This window comes from Anser anser (genome assembly GCF_964211835.1).
Source record: "Anser anser genome assembly, chromosome: 2".
NCBI lineage: Eukaryota > Metazoa > Chordata > Aves > Anseriformes > Anatidae > Anser > Anser anser.
Window position 1 is genome coordinate 64,612,611 of NC_139721.1, and position 22,211 is coordinate 64,634,821.

Here is a 22,211-nt window from a genome sequence, read left to right on the forward strand (position 1 = left end):
ACCAAAACGGTGGAGGACAAGATTAAACAAAAAGTGCACGGAGACCTGCCAGCATTTCTGGCCTAACTGCTTTAGTTTTTTACCTGAAAAATGGGTATTGCTCAATCCCAAAGATTAAGGGAACAACATAGTTGCACGAGCACAGCACAAAATCCTACCGATTCGTGCACGTAACGTGTGTGGTTTGCCCACAACTCGGGCAGGCTCGCCGCTTAGTTTTAAGGCTGGCAAAAATTTCGGCACACGACACCCTAACCGCTCGCTTCGGGGAAGCAAATTGGACGGCTCCTGAGAAATCATAGCCAGGAAGGGAAACACTTTTGTTAACCTGTAGTGGGACCCATATCAACCATGCTGCTTTGTATACAGTTACCATAGACTCCGAGACCTATCTGTAGCGGGCTAAGTAAAAGCAGGCAGTAAAAATGTGGATTTTATATTTTGGAATTTTGTTAAAACAGGTGCACTTTTCTGTGTGTTTTTTTTTTTTGGGGGGGGGGTTCTTTTTTGTTTGTTTGTTTTGTACTGTTTTCTCAGTCTGCTTTTAGAGGGACCTTTCCCGTGTATTTCTTAAATTATATTTTACATTTATTACCAGCCGGACGCGTAAAGTTAAAACAGTTGGAAATAAATAAAGAAATAACTGAAAATTTGCATTTAAAGCGAAGCCCTGACGAGTGTTTGTGCCCCTTCACGCCCCTCACGGGTCGGGCGGGGAGGGCTGAGGGGAACGGGGGGGGGGGGGGGGGGGGGGGGGGGAGGAGGCAACGGGGCCGCGCGCGCAGCCGCCCTGCGCTCTGATTGGCTGAGGCGGGCGGCTCGGCCGTTAAACGGCTCCGGCGCGCGCTGCCTGTGTCCGTGCTTCTCTTCAGTGCGCGGGCAGGAAGCGGAAGTGACGCTGTGCCGGCGGCCGTTGGGGGTCGTTACCGGCCGGGGCCGGCCCGCTGTGGGGACGCGGCTCGGCAGCGGGGCCGGGGTCCTGCCGCTGAGGTACCGCCGCCGCCTCGGAGGGAGGGAGGGAGCCCGGGGGGCCACGCCCTGTCCTCTCCTTCCTTTATTTTCCTTTTTTTTAAAAAAAAAATAAATTTTATTTTGTTCTTTCTACTTGAACGGTTCGAGGGAGACGACCCAGTGGGGCAGGACGTTATTTATTTCTCACAAACGCGGGGAGGGGGGGGAAGGAATAAAAAAAAACCCTTTCCTTTGCCGGATTCATCTGACCAAGGCACGGATGGCTCCTAGCCCCGATTGTTCGCTGAAGCGTGGCTTATAAACAATATTTATATTTATTGTAGCTCTTTCTTTTATTGTGTGCGCTGAACCAGTTTTGCAGGATGAGCGCCGTGACTGAAGATGTTAAGCCAGAAGATGCCAAGCCGGAACCTGAAAAAAAAATATATTATTGTGAAGTGAGTGCTTTTCTTGGTGGCTTTTCAGAATGTATATTGAAACGCAGGCTTAAGGCATGAAAAATCATGCTCTGAGGAGGATGGGCAGATCTAATCCAGCTGCAGCGTGGCAAGCTTGTGAGAGAAGCTGTTAATGCCGAAGAGTAACTTGGCCAGTCGCTTGTCTGGTGTTGTGAATTCAGTTTGTTTTTAGGTAGTCACAAGTGTAGTATGGTGGTTCTTAACTCCTGCTGTCTTAAATCTCTGTTAGCTATTTCTTATGGTAGGTCTTAAAGGCTCTTTAATCTTTAAAGGATGCTTCTTTGTGTCAGAACTTAAGTTTCTGTATATCATGAGTTGTTGTAGTAGTGACTTTTTTTTCTGGTGCAGTAAACTTGTGGGAAGGTATGTCAAGAACACTGACAATACTAGCCTGTGTTAGTCATTGCCTTTTGATAATTAAAGATGGTAAAAATTGTGGATCTGTATCCTGTAAAATTGTGATGGTCTGTGCATCCTAATGAAATGCAGATGACTTCCTATGCTTTTTCTTTTCCTGTTGGTATAACAATGAATGGAGTTGCAGTTACTCTGGGATGTAGTTGTGTTTCTATTATTTTCTAATCGTGTATGAGATCATGTATGAGCATCCCTTTTTGTTGCCTGGGGGAGCTCAGGCAACTAAATCCAGCTAGTGGAGGTAGGAGGGGAAGGGTAGGCTCTTATACCACCTGCTATATTTCAGTATGCGTTCAAGTATCATTTGAACAAGTTCGCACACTGTTTCTGGTCATCTTAGTGCTATGCCGCTAATGTCATGCGAACTGTACTGTTTAAGTTGAAGATCTTGAGAATTTTGCTGTAAAAGTGGGTATATTTCCAATTCATACAACTTGCTGGCTACAGAATATCCACAGTGTAACTGAAGATGTGCTTTCAATTTCTCTCTTTAGGTTTGTAAAGTTCCGTGCATGAGTTCTATAAGTCTTCAGTCGCACTATCGTGGTGCAAAACATAGAAAGGTAACCTTTTTCCATGTTATGCCTATATGTGAATTTAATCTTAAATCTGGGGTTCTTGCAAAACTCAGTAGCTGTTTTCACGTGTATTCAAGTGCTTCTCTAACTTGCTTAGTGGATCTGTAATAGCTGTTTGCTTAAACTCCCAAGAAAAATATTTTTTGGTTGGCATGTCAGCTCTGTTTTGTTCAGCATGTAATTTGCAATGTTAGCAGTGACTGTAAAGGTAAATTCGTGTTAACTGAAATTGATTTTTGTGAATTAATCAGAAGTCACAGATGCTTAAAGAATGCAAACCCCCATTTGGGGGATAGTTGATGGAAGTACTGCTTGATTTTCCAAGTCTACATAATTTGTTTGTACTCTGAAGAAAACCGTCTTGCCTGGAGTTTGTACTTTAGAACAGCTGTTACTCTATACTAACATTTTGTACAGGAGCTGTGTAACCTTAACTACCAAGTCATGGTTTCTCTTGTTTAGAGCATCACAATAGCAGCTTCCTGTTTTAGTGCCTGTCCTTCTGTTTTGCGTAAATTACTGGTGTTCTGTGAGGATGTATTGAGAAAAAGGGCTCTTACAAATGCTGTTTGACTGAACTTCTGACTGTTGTTTGGCTGACAGCCGTCTTTGTAAAACTCCACATTCTCAGTCTAAGAAGTTGAGGCATACTCATTTGTCTGTTCTTTCCTGTTACTTATTATTGCTGTCATCAATGGTGGCATTGTGGTACTTAAATATCTGCTCTTTTTCCTCATGACACTTCATTAATTTTATTCTTCCTGGAACACTATAAAGCCTAACTGCGATGTTTTTAAGTATTTGGGTGCCCCTTTTTGTAGATTAAGGGCATCTCCCCACTGATTGGTTTTCAAGACTGATTAATAGTATGTCCTTACCTGCTTGCTGATTGCTTTAATGCTGCTGACACTTCTAGTCAGTGGCTCTCCAAACGCTTTTCCCAGGATTCAGTTGTAGAGTTCTTTAGTGATCCAATAGAAGTGCACAGTACTGAGTATTTTTCATATCCTGCCAAATGTTCTTGCTGATGCAAGAGGGTCTTTTGGTTTTGTGGTTGCTTCTTTTTATTTCTTAGCTAACCCTCACAGCAATTGAATTATTGCTGTTTTTCCCCTTTAAAGTGGAAAAACTAGTGAAAATGTTCCCTGCAAATCTGCATGTTGTTTGCCTTCTGTTCTGTTCCTGGAAATCAGTGTGTGCTAGGCTGGTTTTTGAGCTTTATTGAGCTAATGATGGGTTGCCAGATGCTTGCTCACTATCAGTTTACAAGTTGAAAACTGGGCTGCTATTTGGGGTTAGATGTTAGTGCTGGTGTGGGGTCCTGATAAGTCATGTGACAGTATTTCTGTAGGAATAAGGCTCCAAGATCCCATCGTTGTTTTCAACTACTCTTAATTCCTTGCTTCAACTTCACTGTATATTTTGATGGCAGAAGGTCAGAATTCCTTGAGATACCCAAAGAAGTTCTCATATCACCAAGTTTGAAGTAACTATAAAAGTCCTGAGCTTATCTTCATTTTAAGATACAGGCTAGGCATTGGTAAAGAACAGTGTTTGGTGTTCCTTACCAGAGTAATTCTTCAAAATTGTTCAGAGTAATACCACAGGATGGCCTGACAACACAGCAAAGAGAGGTAGTTCTCCACCTAAATCACAACACTAGCCAAACCAGCTATTTTTTGACTTTTGTCAGATGACTTTCAGATAAACAATTTTTAAAATGGCTATGGTGAAGGTACTTTGTTTGTCAACTGCTAGAGAAACTTTAAAAAACAAAAGACGCAATGCTTCATTAGGAAGACAGTCACTGTGGGGAAAAAATCCAAGAAACAAATAGAAACACTTGCCACGTGTGAGATGAATCTTATTGGCCTACATCTCCCATAGCTGTTCCAAGTGAAGTACGTTACTTTGAGCAGCTGCACTAGTGAAGCTTAACTTCTGCAGATTTTCAGGGATACTTCTGTTGATTCTGTACACTGTTGTCTTGTTTTGTTAGCCATGTTATTTAGTTATTCTGGGGTTGTCTTGTTTTGTTAGCCATGCTATTTAGTTATTCTGGGGTTTGGATAGATACATGAGACATTTATCTAGGTTACTTCTCCATACTTCCATGTTTTACCTCTGTATGTTGGCTGGTTTGCTCACCTGTATACCAGTACTGCTGACTCCAAATGAATTTTACATTCTGGTTGCTTAAGCAGCAGCATCTTTCTAAATCTCAGCATGCCTCTTAGGTGACTGGTATTGAATGCACTGCTTGTATAAAGCCAGGGAGATTTTTATTAGTAAGCATTGTCTAAACAAATAATAAAGACTTATTTTGAAATCTAATTCATGTGTGCCACAGTTGTCATTTAATAAGACTCCAGGAATGTTGCTTTTGATCATTTAGAGGTTGTTTTAGGAAGATTCTGTACTGATTCTCAGTCTGGGTGTTTGAACTGACAGTGTAAATGCTCCTATTAAAGGGAATGCTGCAGGAAGGGAAAATGTAAGTAGCAGACAGGAAAACCACAATCCTTTTGTAGCAGTATAGGCATCCTACTCAGTCAGACAGAAGCTTTCTTCTTATTTTCACCCAGAATATTTTGTTGCATCCAAAACTAAGATAGAGTAAGCCTGTACCGAAAGCCCGGTGGAATTCCTTTGACTGTATTGGAAGGTAATAACTTGGTACATGAAGCCAAGTCAGTGTTCTTACAATTTCTTACAATAGTGAATTTTTTTCTTACAATAGTGAATTTTCACTTGTCTTTAGTCTCTGCAGTCTAGATGCTCTATAACCTACTGGATTGATGTGTGGTGGATTTGGAGGGGTAGGAATAAAATGAATGACTTCAAAAAAAAGTAGAAGCAACTTTCAGGTCTTTTGAGTAAATGTCTATAATGACTTTTAGTTTGTTATTAGATTGGGGTTTTCTTATTCGAAGCCTTTTCCATTTGTACTTTGCTGTGAAAATCTAGCAGCTTTTTCCTAAAAGGTCTGAGTAGTTGCTTTAGTTGAATAGTAGATCAGTAATCTAATGGGAAGGATCGAGTTATTTCTGTTTGATTTCAATGATATATGAAGCTCAAACATGCTAGTTCTAATGTCTTTGCTTAATTTACAAAATGTTAGATAACTTAATTCCATATGGTCTACTTCTCTTTAGAGTTCACTTAGTTTCTATAATTGAGTGTTGTTTTTGTTGTTGTGCCAAGGGTTTGCATTTCTCCCTGATACCAGTGTTGATGAAGATGGCAGTTTGTGTCCTTGAGCTGGAGTTTTAGAGTAGTAAGTGGATTGCTCATCTAATTTTTCTAGTGCTGATAATTTGAGGCCTAAATCCTGTAAGAAGTACTGATGTAAAAACCCAGATGGGGATGGCCACAGTGCAAGGCTGTGTGTATCTCATGTTGAATGTCTTGTGACCTTTGCATAGTTACATACAGATGGGCTTCATGGTTTTGTTGCTGAATGGCTATTTTGGGGGGGGGGGGGGTTGACATAAACAATAGCAATCATGTATTTTTATATACTTGTTAGCTCTTTAAAAATTGGAATCGGGAACTGGCTTGTTATTATCAACTTTGAGAACGGCTGAATGTTACTTTCAGTGATTATGGTAAGCTGGTCAGAAAACACTGTACATCAGAAATGGTGGTTGAAAATAATCTGAAGTACAAACAACTTAACCTCTCCTTTGATATGACATTAAAATCACCTGTGCTTGGAAGAACACTTCAGTTGGACACTTGTTTTGATACTTGTGGTAACATAGTTAAGTTTCAGATACTGGCAACTTGCTGTGCCATTATATTGATTACATTCTGCCTCCAGAAGTGTTTAGTATGCTGTTCTGCTCTGTAGCTTATCTTCATATTACTAACTAGCTTAAAATGTAGAGCTCTTTACATTTGTGTCAACCTCACACTTTAAGAAATGGAATAAATAATTCCAGTGTATAGGTTGCTAATACCTAGTTTGTGATTTCTGAAATATGTATGTTTAGGAAGAAGTAAATGATGCTTATACAACTGTGAAACAGTGTTTTGTTAGGTAACCTGTGAACTTGAAATGTGTGAAAAGTAATTTAAGAAGTATCTCTTTGAGAACTGCACCTGGAAGGTTTGAACCCTGAGAGACAGCAGTTTTTGAGTTGTGGCTTCTCAAAGTTAGACACTTTGTTAAAAGTTATGCTAACTTTTTACAGTCTTAGCTCAAAAACAGCTGTTGTAACTTGCTTGTGACATATGGCCTAGGGCAGAGAATAAGTTTCTTACCAAATGTGTAAGAATCTTTATTCCTGAGGTAGTTTTACTTTTTTTGTTTTCTGCTTATCTTTTTTTTAAGTAGTCTTAAGAAAACATCATAAGTGGATGTATCAGTCTTAGCTGTGGATCAACACTTTGAATGTTAAAGCAGTAATCCAAGTGCAATCTGAATTGTCTAAAAATGGTCAGGAAGAAAAACTTTTTTTAATGGCAGCCCACAGTTTCTGATATTTTCTACATGTCTGTGAAATGCTAGGTATTAGCAGCTGTTTACTGTAAAACTGGAGTAGAATGACAGGAGGCTTTGTACACAGTAGAAACACTCTTGGCAGGATGACTACCAGGCAGACTGCCTGTATTCCAAGCTTACAAAATCCTGCTGAGTTCATACACCACCACCCACTTACCTGTGATGATACTGGCACTTAGGTGACTTCCATTTTAAAACTACCATGGAAGAACAACTATTTGGCTTCCTGAACAAACACCTATTGTGTCAGTCTTACTTGTTACTGAACTGTTACACTGACTTGCAATGTCTCTTCCACAGCACTGAATGCTGAAAATATAGCACTCAAATCCATGGAGTGCTCATAAGCAAACAACTGTCCTTCTGGTGGAAGGATGACACTTCTTTTCATTCTTTTAAATGGGAAGTTTGTGTTTATTTGCCAGAAAGGTCTCCAAATGCGTCACTGTTGGTTTTAGCCAGGTTTTGAAATGGAAAACTAAGTTCTTCTTTTTCTGAGATGCTTCCAAAAGTGATCTGTCCTGAATTCAGTTGATGAAAGCTGCTTTTCCTGTTCTTCATGATATGAATAAACTTCCAGGAGACTTGGCTTGTCTGGAGGTTTATCCAAATCCACCCTATATGGTGGTGGAGCTGTTCTTTGTTAGCCTATTTTTCCTTTTTTTTCTTGGTTGTTGTTGGAACTACGTTTTTTTTGAACTTTAGGAACTTTACAAGCTGCAGCCATGCAAAAATTAAGGTTTTGTCTGGCATCCTTGACATGTTTCAAGCCATAATCATCTCTTAAAACTTAATACCAAGGCTTTCTTGAAATTAACCTTAGCTGTAAGTATAGTTCTGGCAGTACTTCCAGCTCTTGCAGAAAATCATAAAGGCTCTAATTTTTCCTATCTGATAATGGAAACTTTGGCCTGTATTGTAACTTGTCTGCAAAGGCTTCATTCAGGAAGTACAGGGGTTTTTCCTTCAAATCATGCAGCACATTAATTTCTTTTTCTTATTTTATTTTGGGATGACTTGCATCTTCATAATTAAAGAAAGAAAAAGCCCTGAGACCCAAGACTGTCTATTGTAAGTATAACACTTTATTCTTTCCAGCCTCTTAGTATGGATATTGCTTGGGGGTTTTAATGTGTTGCTTTTCCAGTAGTTCAGTTATTTGCATTTGCCAGATCTGTCTGTAGCTGTATTTTTCTTTATATGCTGAACAATCTCCTGAGATACTTATCTAATGAACAATTGAATAAAGAAATGTTTTAGAGCATGAAGCTTCAATTATGCCTTTCCACATCTAAATATTTGTATATCTATTTAGCAGAGGGATGGATAGTCAGTATTTGTTTCTTACCTTCCCAGGCTAAACTGTCTTCCACTTGTTTGTCAGCTTCATGCACTCACTGCTAAGCTTCAGGCAGTATACTAAGCACCTACGCGGGTAGGCTAACATAGCACTGTTGCAGCCGCTGCTCTACCTGTGCTGAATTTGCCTAGCTGCATCACAGGAATGTTATGCCTTTCTTTATTGTAGTGTGGACTTGGAGTAGCAAAGACCTATTGAATGTAAACTGAGTTGTTGGGGTATCTCATCCCCGTAAGCTGAGAACATGCATCCAGACTGTCATGTGCCCGTGGGAAATAAGAGTAATGGTAAAAGACTGGAAACTTGGGATGTAACTTGCTCACAGTGGACATGGAATGATGTAAAAACACTGATTTACAAGATTTTGAAAGTACTGCAAGCAAGAGAACACTGGCGTACATGGGAGTACTGGCTTGAAAACAATTTGAAGATTATAAAGCAAGAGGGACTTACTGTCAGTCATCACAAGAAATGAGCCTCTCATTTCTAGTTTGTATTTTCAGCGTGTTCTTCTAAGAAACAAGGCTTACAGAAACACATTCTGGCTTTGTTTGCTGCCCAGTATCTCTTGAACCAGGTTAATCAAGGGTTCCTGAAAATGCATGTCTGCACAGAGAAGAGTGATGTCAGTCTTCTACTGAGGGAAGTGTTGCAGGCTGAGCTCACCACCTGCACCCTGAGGAATCAACATGGGAAAGCAACACAGAAAAAACACCGGTCAGTCTATTTTCTAAGAGACTGGGCTTCGTTAGCTGCTCTGGTGGCTTGGTGCTGAAAACAGGATATCAGTGCAAGACATCATTCAAGTGTGTGAGCAGTTATGAGACACTCTGCCCCAGCAGACATGAGCATTGCGTGCAGATCTTCAGTTTTTAGAAATACTGGTAATGCAGCTCCTTTTCAGAACTGCAAAAGTTCTGAAAGCACAGAGGTCTCTTCAGTGGATATGAGCAGTCTAGAATTGTTTCTATACCTCAGCAGCAACAGATTTGTTTGGCCACAGGCCAATGCTTCTAGTCAAAAATGGGTTCCTACACCTATTTTGGTATTCCTCATTGGAAATGGTTATTAAAAGTAGTACCACTGAATGTAATCTTGCAAACTTGATTCTCGAAGAGGTTCCTGCTTCAAGACCATAACATCGTGTTTTGGAGGAGTGGTGCAAAGAGTGCATGGGACAAATTGAGATTTGAAAGCAAGGACAGAAGGAGTGGCAGCAAGACAGTAGAGAAGGAAGACAGTAGAAAGAGTGGTGGAATACAAGAGTCTGTTGCAAAGACCTATGGCTTTAGAAAATGATACTGCTACATGTGCTGCAAGCTCAGCATTCCAGGGAAGTTTCAGGGTAAGAACATACGGTCATTACAACCACTGCATTCCCAGAAATGTCACAGGTCAAAATCTTATGACTGTCTTGTGGAACTGGAAGAGAGGTTCAAGTTCCTGATTATTAAAGAGGAGAATCTTGATGTGAAACTTTGGTAAACAAGCTAGAGTTAAATTTTGGAGGAGTCCCAGCATCGCAGGATACTGCATGGCAGAAGCCTTGTAAGTTTTATTTCATCCAGAAGGTTCTGAATCTCAGTGATCATGTTGAAGCTACCAACATCTTTTTACTTTTAATATGAAATCAATAGTATGAATACTCATGTCTCCCTATTCTGCTTTATCCATCTTGAATTCTACTTCACTGAAGATCCAGACATGGGAAGCCAACTTGTAAGCCATCGTCATGGTTTACTTGTCCAAAGAAGGCCAAAAAGTAGCTTTGTGAAGCTTAATTGTATGTTTCAGGGGTGTGTGGTTTTGTTTGTTTTTTGTGTGTTGGGGATGGGATGGGGAGGTTGGGTTTTTGTTTAAGGTAGAAAAGCTTTCCACTTGAGGAACTTTTCAAAGATGGCAATCCAGTTTTGATGCTGGGGACCACAGTGCACAATTATTTAAAATGTCTGTGGGAGAGTTTGAGAAGTTTTGTACATATCACCAGTGACAGTTATCCCTTGTGAGTCGCTAGATCCAGGAAATCCATTGGTGTTCTGTCAGTGAGATATAAGAATAAACTCCGAATATGCTTGGCTTTTTTCATTTTAAATGACTTTGCAGACATGTAGTAAGCATGAACAAATGTGTACAGTTTGTTTATGGAATTATGTAGTATTTTGAATAAGCATGGATATTAATTTACATGTGCTGTGTAAAATGAGTCCTGTGTGACATCAGGATATAAACTCATGGGTTGCTCTTATTGCTGTTGGGTCTCTGGTGCTATTCTAATGTTTGTGTTATCAAACACTCCAGTGAAAGTGAAATGTGGCAGCATGTTCACGGTGGAGTTTGAAGGACCAGGCGTAAAAAGGCATGGATATTGTCCAAGTAAAGGATGAGTTTTCTTGGAAATCACTTGGGGCAAAATCTGACAGGTATCTGAAATGTGCACTGTCCAAAGAAGAGTGGGTACTTCAGAAGATGAAGTTTGGCATACTTAAAACATACTACAACAGCATAAGCAATTTCTTCCTTGCTGTGGAATTTAAAAAAATTTCCTTTCTCATCAGGGAGAGCAAGACCAGTACTGGTATCATTCACAAACCAAAATTACAAAAACAAAAAACCCACAATTATTTGGATGCTGAGTATTTCCAGCAGTGGGGAGCGTGACTAACCTGACTGTTTAACTGTACAATCTCGTTGCCTTTAAAGTCAGTGAAGTCAGGAAATGAGTCTGTTTACAGATGCTTGTGGTTGGAGAAGTACCACTTTCTTGTAAGAAGGACATCTGGATATCATTCAAATTTCCATATGGCAAAGCTATCAACAAATTATTTTTGTGGCGACAAGAACTTGGTTTCTGGTTGTGTTTTTTCTGCCTGCTCTCAAGAAGTTTAGAAGACAGTCTCAACGGATGATGTGGGAAGGGAAGATACTGAAGTCTTAAGACTTCACTAAGTTAAATCAAAGCTCAGTAAGTACATGAAGTTCAGTTGTGATTTTTTTCATACAGCAGTAATTGAACAGATGGAAGGCTTCTTTTAGCTCTAGTTGAGGCAGTTGCACTTCTATGTTCAGGCATCAGGAAGGAGATTAAGCATTTCTTTCAGCAGTGGAAAACTGATCCCAATCAACACTTCAGCTTTGTGATTATAAGATTTTATTTTCTTAAATATGTCTCTCCATACTCAGTATCTGCCAAGCATTAATTAGTATATGTAAGCTTTTACGGTGTAAAACTACTGCTAAATTTTCAATGGAAGGGAACCTGGAAGTTCTTTTCTGAGTTCAGACCAGAACAGAAAATGCTTCAGAAGTTGTCAGAATAATTGAAGTGCTAAGGTTGAACGCTAGCCCAGCTTTATCACCTCTTGGAGTTTCCCCCTGTACAATGGAGTATAGACTCTGTGCACATTCACCTATTTTTTTCAAAAGTGAGTCTGTTGTGCCGAGTCTGCTACATTGTTGTTGGTGAGTAGTTGAATTGGCAATATCTGAAACTGTCCTTAAATTTTGAGACATAGCACTTCTATTTCTGGCAGTTAAAATGAATGTGTGTGCAATACAAATGCAGGAATAGATGCAAAAGGTGGAGTTCAAAGAAATGTATTCAGGGCCTTGTCATTAAATATTGATTAAGTATTGAAATGAGAAGTGTTCTGGTTGTTTTGTTCATATAGATTACTAGTATCTGGAAAACATCTAAAAATTCCTATTCGGAAGGGATTTCCTGAGGCTATTGAAATTAACTTCCTGACTGAAGTAGGACTACTGCCAGTGCTGGAGAATCATCCCTTGCTTATTGAAGCTTTGAACATCTCCAAGGACAGAGCCCTCTACGTCTGTTTAATCAGTCTGTATTTGCCGCCCTCCCTTAAAGAAGAATTTTATCCTAACAAAATAAATCTCAGCCTCCTAAGCACCTATTTATTATGCCTTTGCCACCTCCCCAAAGAATACGTGAACATCAGTTACAAAGATGAGTCTAACCTCTAGATCTGCTGCCCTTCCCCTAGACCCTCTTTTTTTTCCACATTGCACTATAAATGGGAGAGGCATGAAACCAGACATCCTCACAAGTACCAAATGCAGGAGGATAAATTACCCAGAAGTTTGCTGCCTGTGCAGGCTTCCAGTAGGAGGTTTGCCTTGTTTATAACAGGCTTGCTTTTGGCCGCTATTTAACTTAACATCCATCATAAGTGTCAGGTTCTTCTCAACTGCTCAGCCTGTGCTTGTGAGTGGGGTTACTTCAGCTGTAGAACTATGTATTTCTTACATTAAAGTTTCTTAAGGCTCAGTGCACCCAAGATCCTGCTCAACTAAATCTTTGAAATCTTTGACATCAGTTGTATTCCATGAATCCATCTTGTCTGTGAACTTGCTGAGGGTTTTCTGTGCATCATCAACTGGGTTACTGATGAAGAGGTTAATTGTTATGAGCCCTGGAATTGGTCCCTGGGCTACACCGCAGCTTACTGGACACCAGGAAGAGGCTGGGCTGTTGCTCATTGTCCTTTGATCCCGGCAGTCCAGCTGATTTTCAGCTCATTTGTCAGCCTGATATGCTTTAAGGGAAAATATTACTGTGTTGTGGTTTTGAGATATTTAAGAAATAACCCTTCGCTACTAGAATTGTAAAGTCAGGGAGCTTGTACACATCAAGCTTAAATGCTAGTATCTAAAACTAGTGTCACCACATGGGAGAGCATCTTCAGGATTATAACTGCTTTTGTGAAACTGTTAGCAGACATTATTCTAACTGCCTGCAAATGTTTGAAAACAAGGAAAGAAAAAATACGTGCTGTTATCTTTGGCGATAGTAGGAGCTACAACTGACTTTTAACTTGACCGTATGTGTAAGCCTCAGCCACATTATGGCAAACTGCACTGTGAGCTGCTTCTGGCACAATTCTCTGCAAACACAATATGTTCCTGGAAGTAAACAAATTAAAGTGTGACAAAATCTTACTGCACAGGTGCCCGTTTGTGTTGTTTGGTGTTTGGCCATGTTGTCAGACTGCAGATGCTGGACCTGGAATCTAACTCAGACTGTGTGTGTTAATGAACAACTCTGGAAATAAGTAGTTTTCATACTTGTAAAGTATCTGCAGATACTTTTATTTATGCTACCACGGTCTTTGAAGCTTTTTACTGAAAAAAGTAGATAACTTCTGAGAAATCAGAGGCTGCATTTACTTATATCTCTCCCTTATGTTAATATTGCGTAGCTGTTTGCAGAATATTTGCAGCTTTGATCTGATACAGTTTAGATATGCATCTATTCACTGCTAATCTTATGCAGAAAGAGGAAGAAACCAGTGCTGTATACAAGATATTTACTAAAAGGATGGAAAATATTTTCACTTCAAAAATAGGAATTGCATGAGCAAATATGTAGTCTAATTTTCATGTTTTTTTAAGCTTAACGTAACTTTCAGATTTTCCAATAAATGAATACTGCTCTATCAGTTTGTTTTAATCTTGGATGTCACAATTTCCAAAATGCTGAAAGCATCATTAAAGCTCACCTGGGGTATGACTGTGTATGGATTTGAGGGAGAGAGGGGCAAGGGAATAGTTACAAATGAAGGAGATAGAATCATCTTTACAGAAGCATGTTTAAACACTCACCCTGAAACTGAGTGGTTAAGAATATACATAGATACCTACGTAAAAGGCACTACTGTTCTGCATAAAATTTAATGACCTAGGGCTGTGCCAAGGCTCTAAACCTTTAGGTAATGATTTGTCTATCAGGCACCAATGCCACTGGACCTGCTGTTGCAGACAATAATGAATAGCTAAAATAACTAGACTGTATGAAAAGCAATTAAAAATGAAATAAAAATCGAGTACTCTACGCTTCTGTGATACTCACCTGTGTGTTTGGTACATTGTATTAGTGGGGAAGGTGAATGGAAAAGAAGGCTTTTTCTTGCGTAGAGGAATAAAGTTAAAGAAGGGAAGCGTACCAAGGTGAAATACTGTTACCACTGAGCCTATATTAAGCTTGCACAATGAAGATAACTGCTCAGTTCTTTACTGTGTTTGGACGATCTACTGTGTACTTAATAAAAGTATGTGAGAAGAAGCGATCTGACTGTCAAACTGTCATCTTAGGTCCTCCAGCTCCAGTCCGAACTCCGATGAAGTATGAAACACAGAGACCAGGTAGCTGAATATAAATAAGCTAACCTCCTTTTTAAATACACCTCTGAAATTGATAGTTTTATTTTAATGATGATCAAAGCTTTTTGTTGATGATGGTTTACTAAGAAACAATACAAGTTGTGAAACACTTGAACCATTGCTTTTCTTTGTGTGAGGTTTAATTTATTTAAGGAAAGTTCTTAGGAGGATATGAAGTTACAGATATTTTCACTGAAAGACTTTCAAACTTGAGACAGCAGTGTTTTTTCCTGATTATCTGACACCAGTCTAATGTTTTTTAGTTCATGAAGTTTTCAACTGAAAATTTTGTAGCGTGCGTGTGTGCGCACATAATACAGTGAAAGTTTAGCAGAACAAAAGCACGTAAAACAAGAACAGTGTGGGCTGTCTCTTATCACGATAATACTAAGACAATATCTAGTTGCATGTTGGGAAGCAAGAAGAAAACAGCCACTACCTTTTAAAGGCCTTTAACTTTTTTCAACCTCACTCTTTCCAGATTTAGCCCAAAAGATCACGTGTCAATCACTGAGAGCTACTACACAGGCACAGGGTTATATTTTAGCTCTAATGCATTGAAGACTTGTTAAAAATCTGTCTATAGAGACCCACTACATGGCACCAACTTGTTACATGGCGACTTTGTCACACTATGCTGCTGCTGCATATCATGTCAGGCAAAAAAAACAAACCACAAAAATAAAACTTTTAACAAGACTTGTAAAAAAAAATTTTGGTGGGTTTGGACCATGCTTATCCTGTGCCAGGAGGTGTTCCATGAGGTGTTTTCTACCACAGTTATGACAGATATTCCATATAAATGAAGTGCTGGCACTATGTGAAGTATTTTTTTTTTGTGTGCAGCTCTAGCATTTGACCTGATTGTAGTAAAAACTTGTTCCTACTGGAATGGCATAAATTCGATGTCCTCATGAAGTGTTTTTTTTTCTTTTTAAACCATAACCTGGTATCCTAGGACAGAAGTCAATACTGTATTGTTTGGTGCCTGTTATATTTCCACTTCTGTTTGCTCAGGTTTGAAGAAACTAGCAGTGTTTATGACTTCTCAGGAAAACTTCTCAGGAAATTCACTAGTAGGCTAAAATACAGGCGTATGCAGTTAGGAAGATGAGTTCTATTTCCTTTTTTCTCAGATTAAAAACACGTATTTTAACACTTCAGTGTGTACTTTTATAATGGCTAAGACTTAAATACATTTAATGCCTCTGGTTTTGCGGTAGATGTAGATGTAGCTGGTGCTCTGAGCTGACTCTCTTAAAAGAGTTTAAAGACAGTGTAAAAACTAAGCAAATAAAACCCATTGAGGAGTGAGCTATACCCCGGTCTGAAACACTGCTGGTTCACGCTCAGGAGCATAATCACTGTGGTTGTGCAGCTTCTGGTCTGCCCAGGGAAGAAGAAGAGTTTGAGTTTGCCATATTAGCAAAGCTGATGTCGTCTTTGTTAGATTTTAGACAAGGTAATTCTTGAACTTCATTTCCAAACAAGCAGTCTGCATGAGCAATATGAGCACAAAATGGTTTTAGGGGTTGGTGTTTTTTTGTTTTTTTTTTTTCATTCTTTTTGGATAATTGACATGGTATGGGGCATGGTATGAACATAAACTTGGGGACGTTTCATCAGTAAATTGGAATCTGTTAGAAGGTCTCTTTTACTCCTTTGGTTCTCTTGAAGACATTAATTCCTTGTGTGTAAAAATGTTATGGAAAATGTAGTGCTGAAATCTTCTTGTGAGTGATTGAAATCTTCGCCATTTTGCTTGCACATTTCAGAGTACAAGTTAATTTTGTCCTCCTTAAGTCCCACTAGAAACTCCTTTAACATCATAGAAATTATGTGCAAGCTGTCTAATGTATTCGGTCATTTTAGTGTAATATTTCTTTATGTGTATTTTTTATCTCAGCGAAGAGAGGACTCACAAAGGACATAACCTGTCTGAAGGATTTTATGAATGATCCCAAAAGAGAAGAACCTCTAGTTGGTATGTTTTTGTTTGTTTTGTTTTCTAAATGGTATGTCTTTGCATTTGTGACCAAATAGCTTTCCTTTGTTTTGAAATAAAAAGTGATATTTTAAATATTGTTTCATTTTTTGTAACTGATGTTGGATAATTAATAGAATTTATCTCACACATTATACCTTTTAAAATTTAGCTTGTTATATGCGACCACTGTAAAGGCCACCTCTTCTGTACACCTTAATCATACGATAACTTGTTCCTGAAGGAACCGTCTCTATAAAGATGCTTTTCACAGAATGGTTGAGGTTGGAAGGAACCTCTGGAAGTCACGTTGTCCACCCGCCCTGCTCAAGCAGGATCACCGAGCAGGTTGCCTAAGACTGTGTCCAGATGGCTTAGGAATAGCTCCAGGGATGGAGACTCCACAGAGAATCTGTTCCAGTACTCAGTCATGCTCATAGTGAAAAAGTGTTTCCTTACGTTCAGATGTCACCTCCCGTGTTTCAGTTTGTGCCCATTGCCTCTTGTCCTGTCACTGGGCACTGCTGTAAAGAGCCTGGCTGTCTTCTTTGCACCGTCCCTTCACGTATATTAATACACACTGAGGTTGACGCCTGGGCCTTCTCTTTTCCAGGCTGAACAGTCCCAGCTCTCTCAGCCTTTCTTCCTATTAGAGGTGCTCATGTCCCTTCATCATCTCTGCGCCGCTTTGCTGGATTCTCTCCAGTATGTCCATCTCTCTCTTGTAAGGGGGAGCCCAGAACTAGACACAGTACTCAATGTGTGGCATTACCAGTGCTGAATGGAGAGGATAGACCTCTCCTGCTGGCAGCGCTCCTCATGCAGCCCAGGGTACTGTTTGCTTTCTTTGCCACAAGGCCGGCTCACTTTCAACTTGGTATCCCCCTGGGCCCTTTTTTTCAAAGCTACTTTAGCACATGCTGGGGCCTGGGGTTGTTCCTCCCCAGGTGCAGGTCTCTGCATGTCACGTTGTTGAATTGGAGTAAGTACCTGTGAGCCCATGTCTCCAGCCTTTTGAGGTCCCTGGATGGCAGCACAACCATGTGGCTTATCAGCCACTGCTCTTGGTTTAGTGTCTGTAGGCTTGCTGAGAGTGCCCTCTGCCCCATCATCCAGGTCATTTATGAAGATGTTAAACAGGGTTGGACTGGTATTGAACCCTGGGGTTACTGGGGAGTTCATTTCTAGATACTGGCCTCCAACTAGACTTTTGCTTGCTATGTGGTGATTCTTTGTGGTTTTTCATTTCATGGGATATACCTAAGTCTCTGTCCAGTGGGTTGTTTTTCCTTACTGGCTTTGGAACTCCTGAAAGTAACAAGATTAAGGTTTGCTTTCTAATGACTAGATTAGGAGAGGATAAACCCTTAGGAGAGAATAAACAATGCTGATTGTCGGTGGCCTTAGTGGTGCTAGTACATAATGGTGGCCGAGCGAAATATGTTCCCTGATAAAGAGCTGAGTAAGAAATGCTGGTAATTTATTTTTGGAGTTAAGATTTAGCAGCAGAATGCAGTAGTGGGTCTGAGATAGAGTTAACTTTCTTTATAGCATCCTGTACGGTGCTGTTTTGGATTTGTAACTAAAACAGTGTTGATAACACACCGGTGCTTTGGTTGTTGCTGAGCGCTGCACAGTATCAAGGCTGCTTCTTCTTCCCAGTCTGGGTCCCTGTCCCCTGTCCCTTGAGTAGGCAGGAGATGAACAAGAGACTGGGAGGGGACACACTCAGGACTGCGGACTCAAACTGGCCAAGGAGGATATTCTGTATTGTTTAATGCCATGTTCAGTGATAATAAATAGGGTAGAGGAGGAAGATGAAGTTTTTTTTTGGCTTCTAAGGTGGCCATTGTTCAAGGATTGGCTGGGCATTGGCCTGCTTGTAGGAAGGTGTTGAGTGACTGCTTTTGCTTGACTTTTTTTTTTTCCTTGCTTCCTCTCACCCCCTCTTTCTTTCACCTGTTAAACTGTCTTTTATCTTGACACACAAGTTTTCTTGCTTCTGCTCTTCCTATTTTCTCCTCCACCCTGCTGAGAGGTGTGGGGGGAAGTGAGCAAATATTTTTGTGTGGTGCTTGGCTGCCATCAACCCCTCACAAATATGGAGTATTGTAAATGAGGATAAGGGGGAACAGCTGCAGGTTTTGCCTATTAGTTTTAAGCTGCTTGGTACATTTAAGCTGTTCAGACTAAAACTTTTCATGCTAGGTATAATCATCAAACTTAGATTTTTCAATACTTCTAAGCCATAGTCTTTCAGTCATTTCTAGGAAAGAAATTAAGAAAATCTGTTTTATTTCCTGTTAATTCTTAAAAGTTTATGGAGTATTTTGGATAATGAAGGACCCAATTTTGTGAAGGGATTATTGTTCTTTCTGCATGCACTTTGTACTACTCAAATGCTGTCCAAATTACATTTGACTAAGTAGTTTAAATGGAGTTTTTAAATACAGATGTTTGTGGCATTTCCTATCCTCATTCTCTTTTTGACTGACACTTCTCCATTAATTGTCTTACATGACTGTATTGAATGGAATGTTCTTTTTTGGTTTCTTAAAAATATTATGCGTGAAAAAGTAGGTGAATGAGGGTGTTGTTTCATTGAGCTTGCAAATCTGCTATAGACGATTTTTTTCCCCTTCAGAATAAAGCATTGTAAAGAGAGAAGTTTAACTGTTGTTGATAGTAAATCTGATTTTTGTGATCCTGAAGAAGTGTTGAAATTCAGAAAATGGAATGCTCTCTTTGTTATTTTTGGCTTTTAGTGAGCAATCTTGAAGAGAATACTTTTGTTTATAGTAGTCTATTGTAAGTATAGATGTTTGTAACTCTTGTTTTACAGGTTTAGAACATGTGGTTGAAATCAGATTTGAAGGAAGAAAAGAGCCGCATTATGAATGCAAGCTGTGTGGGTTTAATACAGAGATGGCACCCATGATAGAACATCTCAGTGGGTATAAACACAGAAGAGCTTACATAGTGAGTAATATATCCATGTTACATTTTGATCACAATTTCTCTAAGATGCTATTCTTTATATGAATACCTACATCAAGTTTGAAGTTTAAACCCCCATATGATAAGTCACTAATAATTGTATGATTGACTCTTTGTGAGTCTGATCAGCATGAATAGCTATAAAGCTGTGAGCTACTGAGGAAACGCGATCCAGGGGTACAAGTCTCTATCTGCTCAAAGTCTTTTCCTAAGTATTTTAATCTCATCCAAGATCAGGTTCTTGGGCATTGGTTCCCTCTCATTCCTCATTATGCCCATGGCATTATTGGATATTGCACAGAGGATCTTACCTTTCAGTAGTGAACTTCACATAGTATCTGAATTTATATGATTTTAACATTAACCTTTACCTAGTGGTGCTACCAAAACAAAACTACTTCCTAATGTTCAAAACAATGTTTGCTAGTTTTTGAAAGCTTGTTCAAAAAGTGAAATGTGACAACTTTTTAATATTAAATTAATTTTGGTGTTGCTCATCTAAAGCTGTTTTTGTCAACAGTCTAAAGAATTTCCAGATAAAATGAAGAGAAAGACAACAGATGTAAAAGAATGCAAAGTCTCATTTCTCAGAAGAGTAGCAGGAGAGCTAGAGAAGACTGAAGGATTAAAAATGTATAAGGTAGTTGGAAGTAAATGTAAAGTATCCAATAATGTATATTTTATCAGTGCATTTATGTTTGACCTAGTAAGTTAAAAGTACTGCTGACAAATAGTGCTAAATTTCTGTGTGCATCTAGGAAATGTAGTGTTAAATAGAACTAAGACTTAAGTTAAAGTCGCCATAAAAAATCCGGGGAAAAGAACAGTAGCATTGAAATTCCTGTTTAAAAAAAAAAAGTTGTGTATTTTTAAAAAGTTTTTTTTTTTGATAGAAAATGTCTTGGCAGAATCAAATGTTTCAGAGATTTTAGTGCTTTACTTTCAATGACTTAATTTATGCAACTTACATTTTCTGAAATGTATGCGAATTTTCTCTCAAATTTCATTTATATTGATAAGATTATATATAATCTATAAAATTATGGGCTATACTATACTAGGACAAATAAAAGTAGTTGTTCTGCCTCTAGAGGCAGGTGCAGTAGGGACTGTTGTTAAATAATTTTAATCAGAAAATCTAATATAAATCTATGTCTGTTTCCTAGATTGAAGGTTACATAAGACCAAGTACCTCACGTAAGTTTATGAATTACTTGAATATAATATATTTGACAACCAAACCCGGCCGAATTTGAATGAGTAGTTGAACTTGAAGGGTTTGACTGATTTAAAATATTAAACTTGTGTGTTATAGTACAAAATGTCTTGTTTTCAGAGATTTTCCAATTTTTGTGAACATGAAATGAGGAAAGGAAGGAATTGTCAGACTTGCAATGTTTCTTAGACGTTTTTTTAACTGCTTGCTTCTGGAGGTATTTTAGATAACTACAGTAATTGCTAATGAAAGAATGAAAAAGTATGGAAACATAGTGTTTGATGGGTTTCTCTGAATAAGCCTTCTCCACCTCATTCCAGTCATTAAAAGACGTAAAAATCGGCCCTGAATCACTGCTAAAAGTGGAAGTTATAGTTCTTTAGCAAGTTCATTGGAATGAGCAATGGAAACCAACCCCCCCCAACATAAAAACAGCATCCTCACTCCATACAGTATGTTTGGGTTATCTTTTGTTACTGTAGATGTGCAATGGTGCTTAATAGTGCCAACCTGAAGAAATTCTGTGTCTCTTTTGTGAAGGAGATGGACTGTGACCCAGTAATCTAGTCCAGTAATTCTCAGTTTAGAATAAACTTTATGAGTGAGTTCTAAAACCTCTAGAACTATTTGTGTTGTAATCACTAATCTGTACTGTTGGTCAGAATCCTGGCGTAGAGCTTTTTAGCAAGGTGTCCTGTAAGACCTACCTACCTTTCCGTGTGTGAATTTGGATGAATGTTGTTAACATCTTGTCTTTGTATGGGAATCTTATGGAAAGTGTGTTCCTTTTCTTCTTTATAATGTAGAAGGTGTAGTACTGAAAGTTCATCTTCTAGAATAATCTGTAAAGATTTTTAAAATTTCAGAGAAAAGATGATCCAGATTCCTAGTAATTGAGGGACAATATAGGTGATAATCATCTTTCAGGCAAGCAGGATTGTAACCTGAGGAAGGTGGTATGGACTTCATAGTATTTGACATCAGTACCTATTGACTACTGTAAAACTGAAAAGAGGTGATCAGGTATCAAACCGAAACACCCAAAACAAACAGCAACAACAAAAAGTGATCCTACAGAATATGAAGAACTGCAGCAAACAGAGAAGAGTTAACTGGCTTAAGTGAGTGAAGTGTTGTGCTGTACAGTATTAGATTCTGCTTTGGTTAGGTGATAAAGACAACATCAAGTTCTTTCCAAAATAAAACCGCTCTACTTATTTAGAAGGGAATCATGCTTACTGGTTTAACACGTCTGTGTGTTTAGAGTAGATTGTATTGTTGGAGAATGACTTCCAGCTTCAAAGCTCCCTTCTACCAGCAAGAGTGAGTTTGAGGATGTAATTAGGAGATGCCATCTGGTGGCATGTACTACTTTGTCAGTGACAAAACAGACATTAACACCAAATTTTGGCAGCTGCAGAGATCATATGCAAAACCAAGATACTGTTATATATATATATATATATATTATATATATATGAGATGCCTTGGAAGGATTGGTTTGTTGCTTTTCTTCAATTAAAATTTTCTTTATTTTCTAAA

The 22,211-nt window shown here is 38.9% G+C and overlaps 1 protein-coding gene across 1 annotated transcript in view; it reads left to right on the forward strand.

Annotated features, from left to right (window-relative positions):
• The first annotated feature begins 801 nt into the window (after positions 1-801).
• LOC310894465 (uncharacterized protein) overlaps positions 802-22,211 on the forward strand; it is a 33,358-nt gene continuing 11,948 nt past the window's right edge. Inside the window, exons 1-9 of the mRNA XM_083824585.1 lie at positions 802-990; positions 1,326-1,409; positions 2,342-2,410; positions 7,970-8,003; positions 14,404-14,454; positions 16,379-16,456; positions 19,299-19,435; positions 19,974-20,093; positions 20,620-20,650. Of these exons, the coding sequence (XP_083680711.1) occupies positions 1,335-1,409; positions 2,342-2,410; positions 7,970-8,003; positions 14,404-14,454; positions 16,379-16,456; positions 19,299-19,435; positions 19,974-20,093; positions 20,620-20,650 (595 nt within the window). The 5' untranslated portion in view covers positions 802-990; positions 1,326-1,334. The remainder of the gene's footprint in view (positions 991-1,325; positions 1,410-2,341; positions 2,411-7,969; positions 8,004-14,403; positions 14,455-16,378; positions 16,457-19,298; positions 19,436-19,973; positions 20,094-20,619; positions 20,651-22,211) is intronic.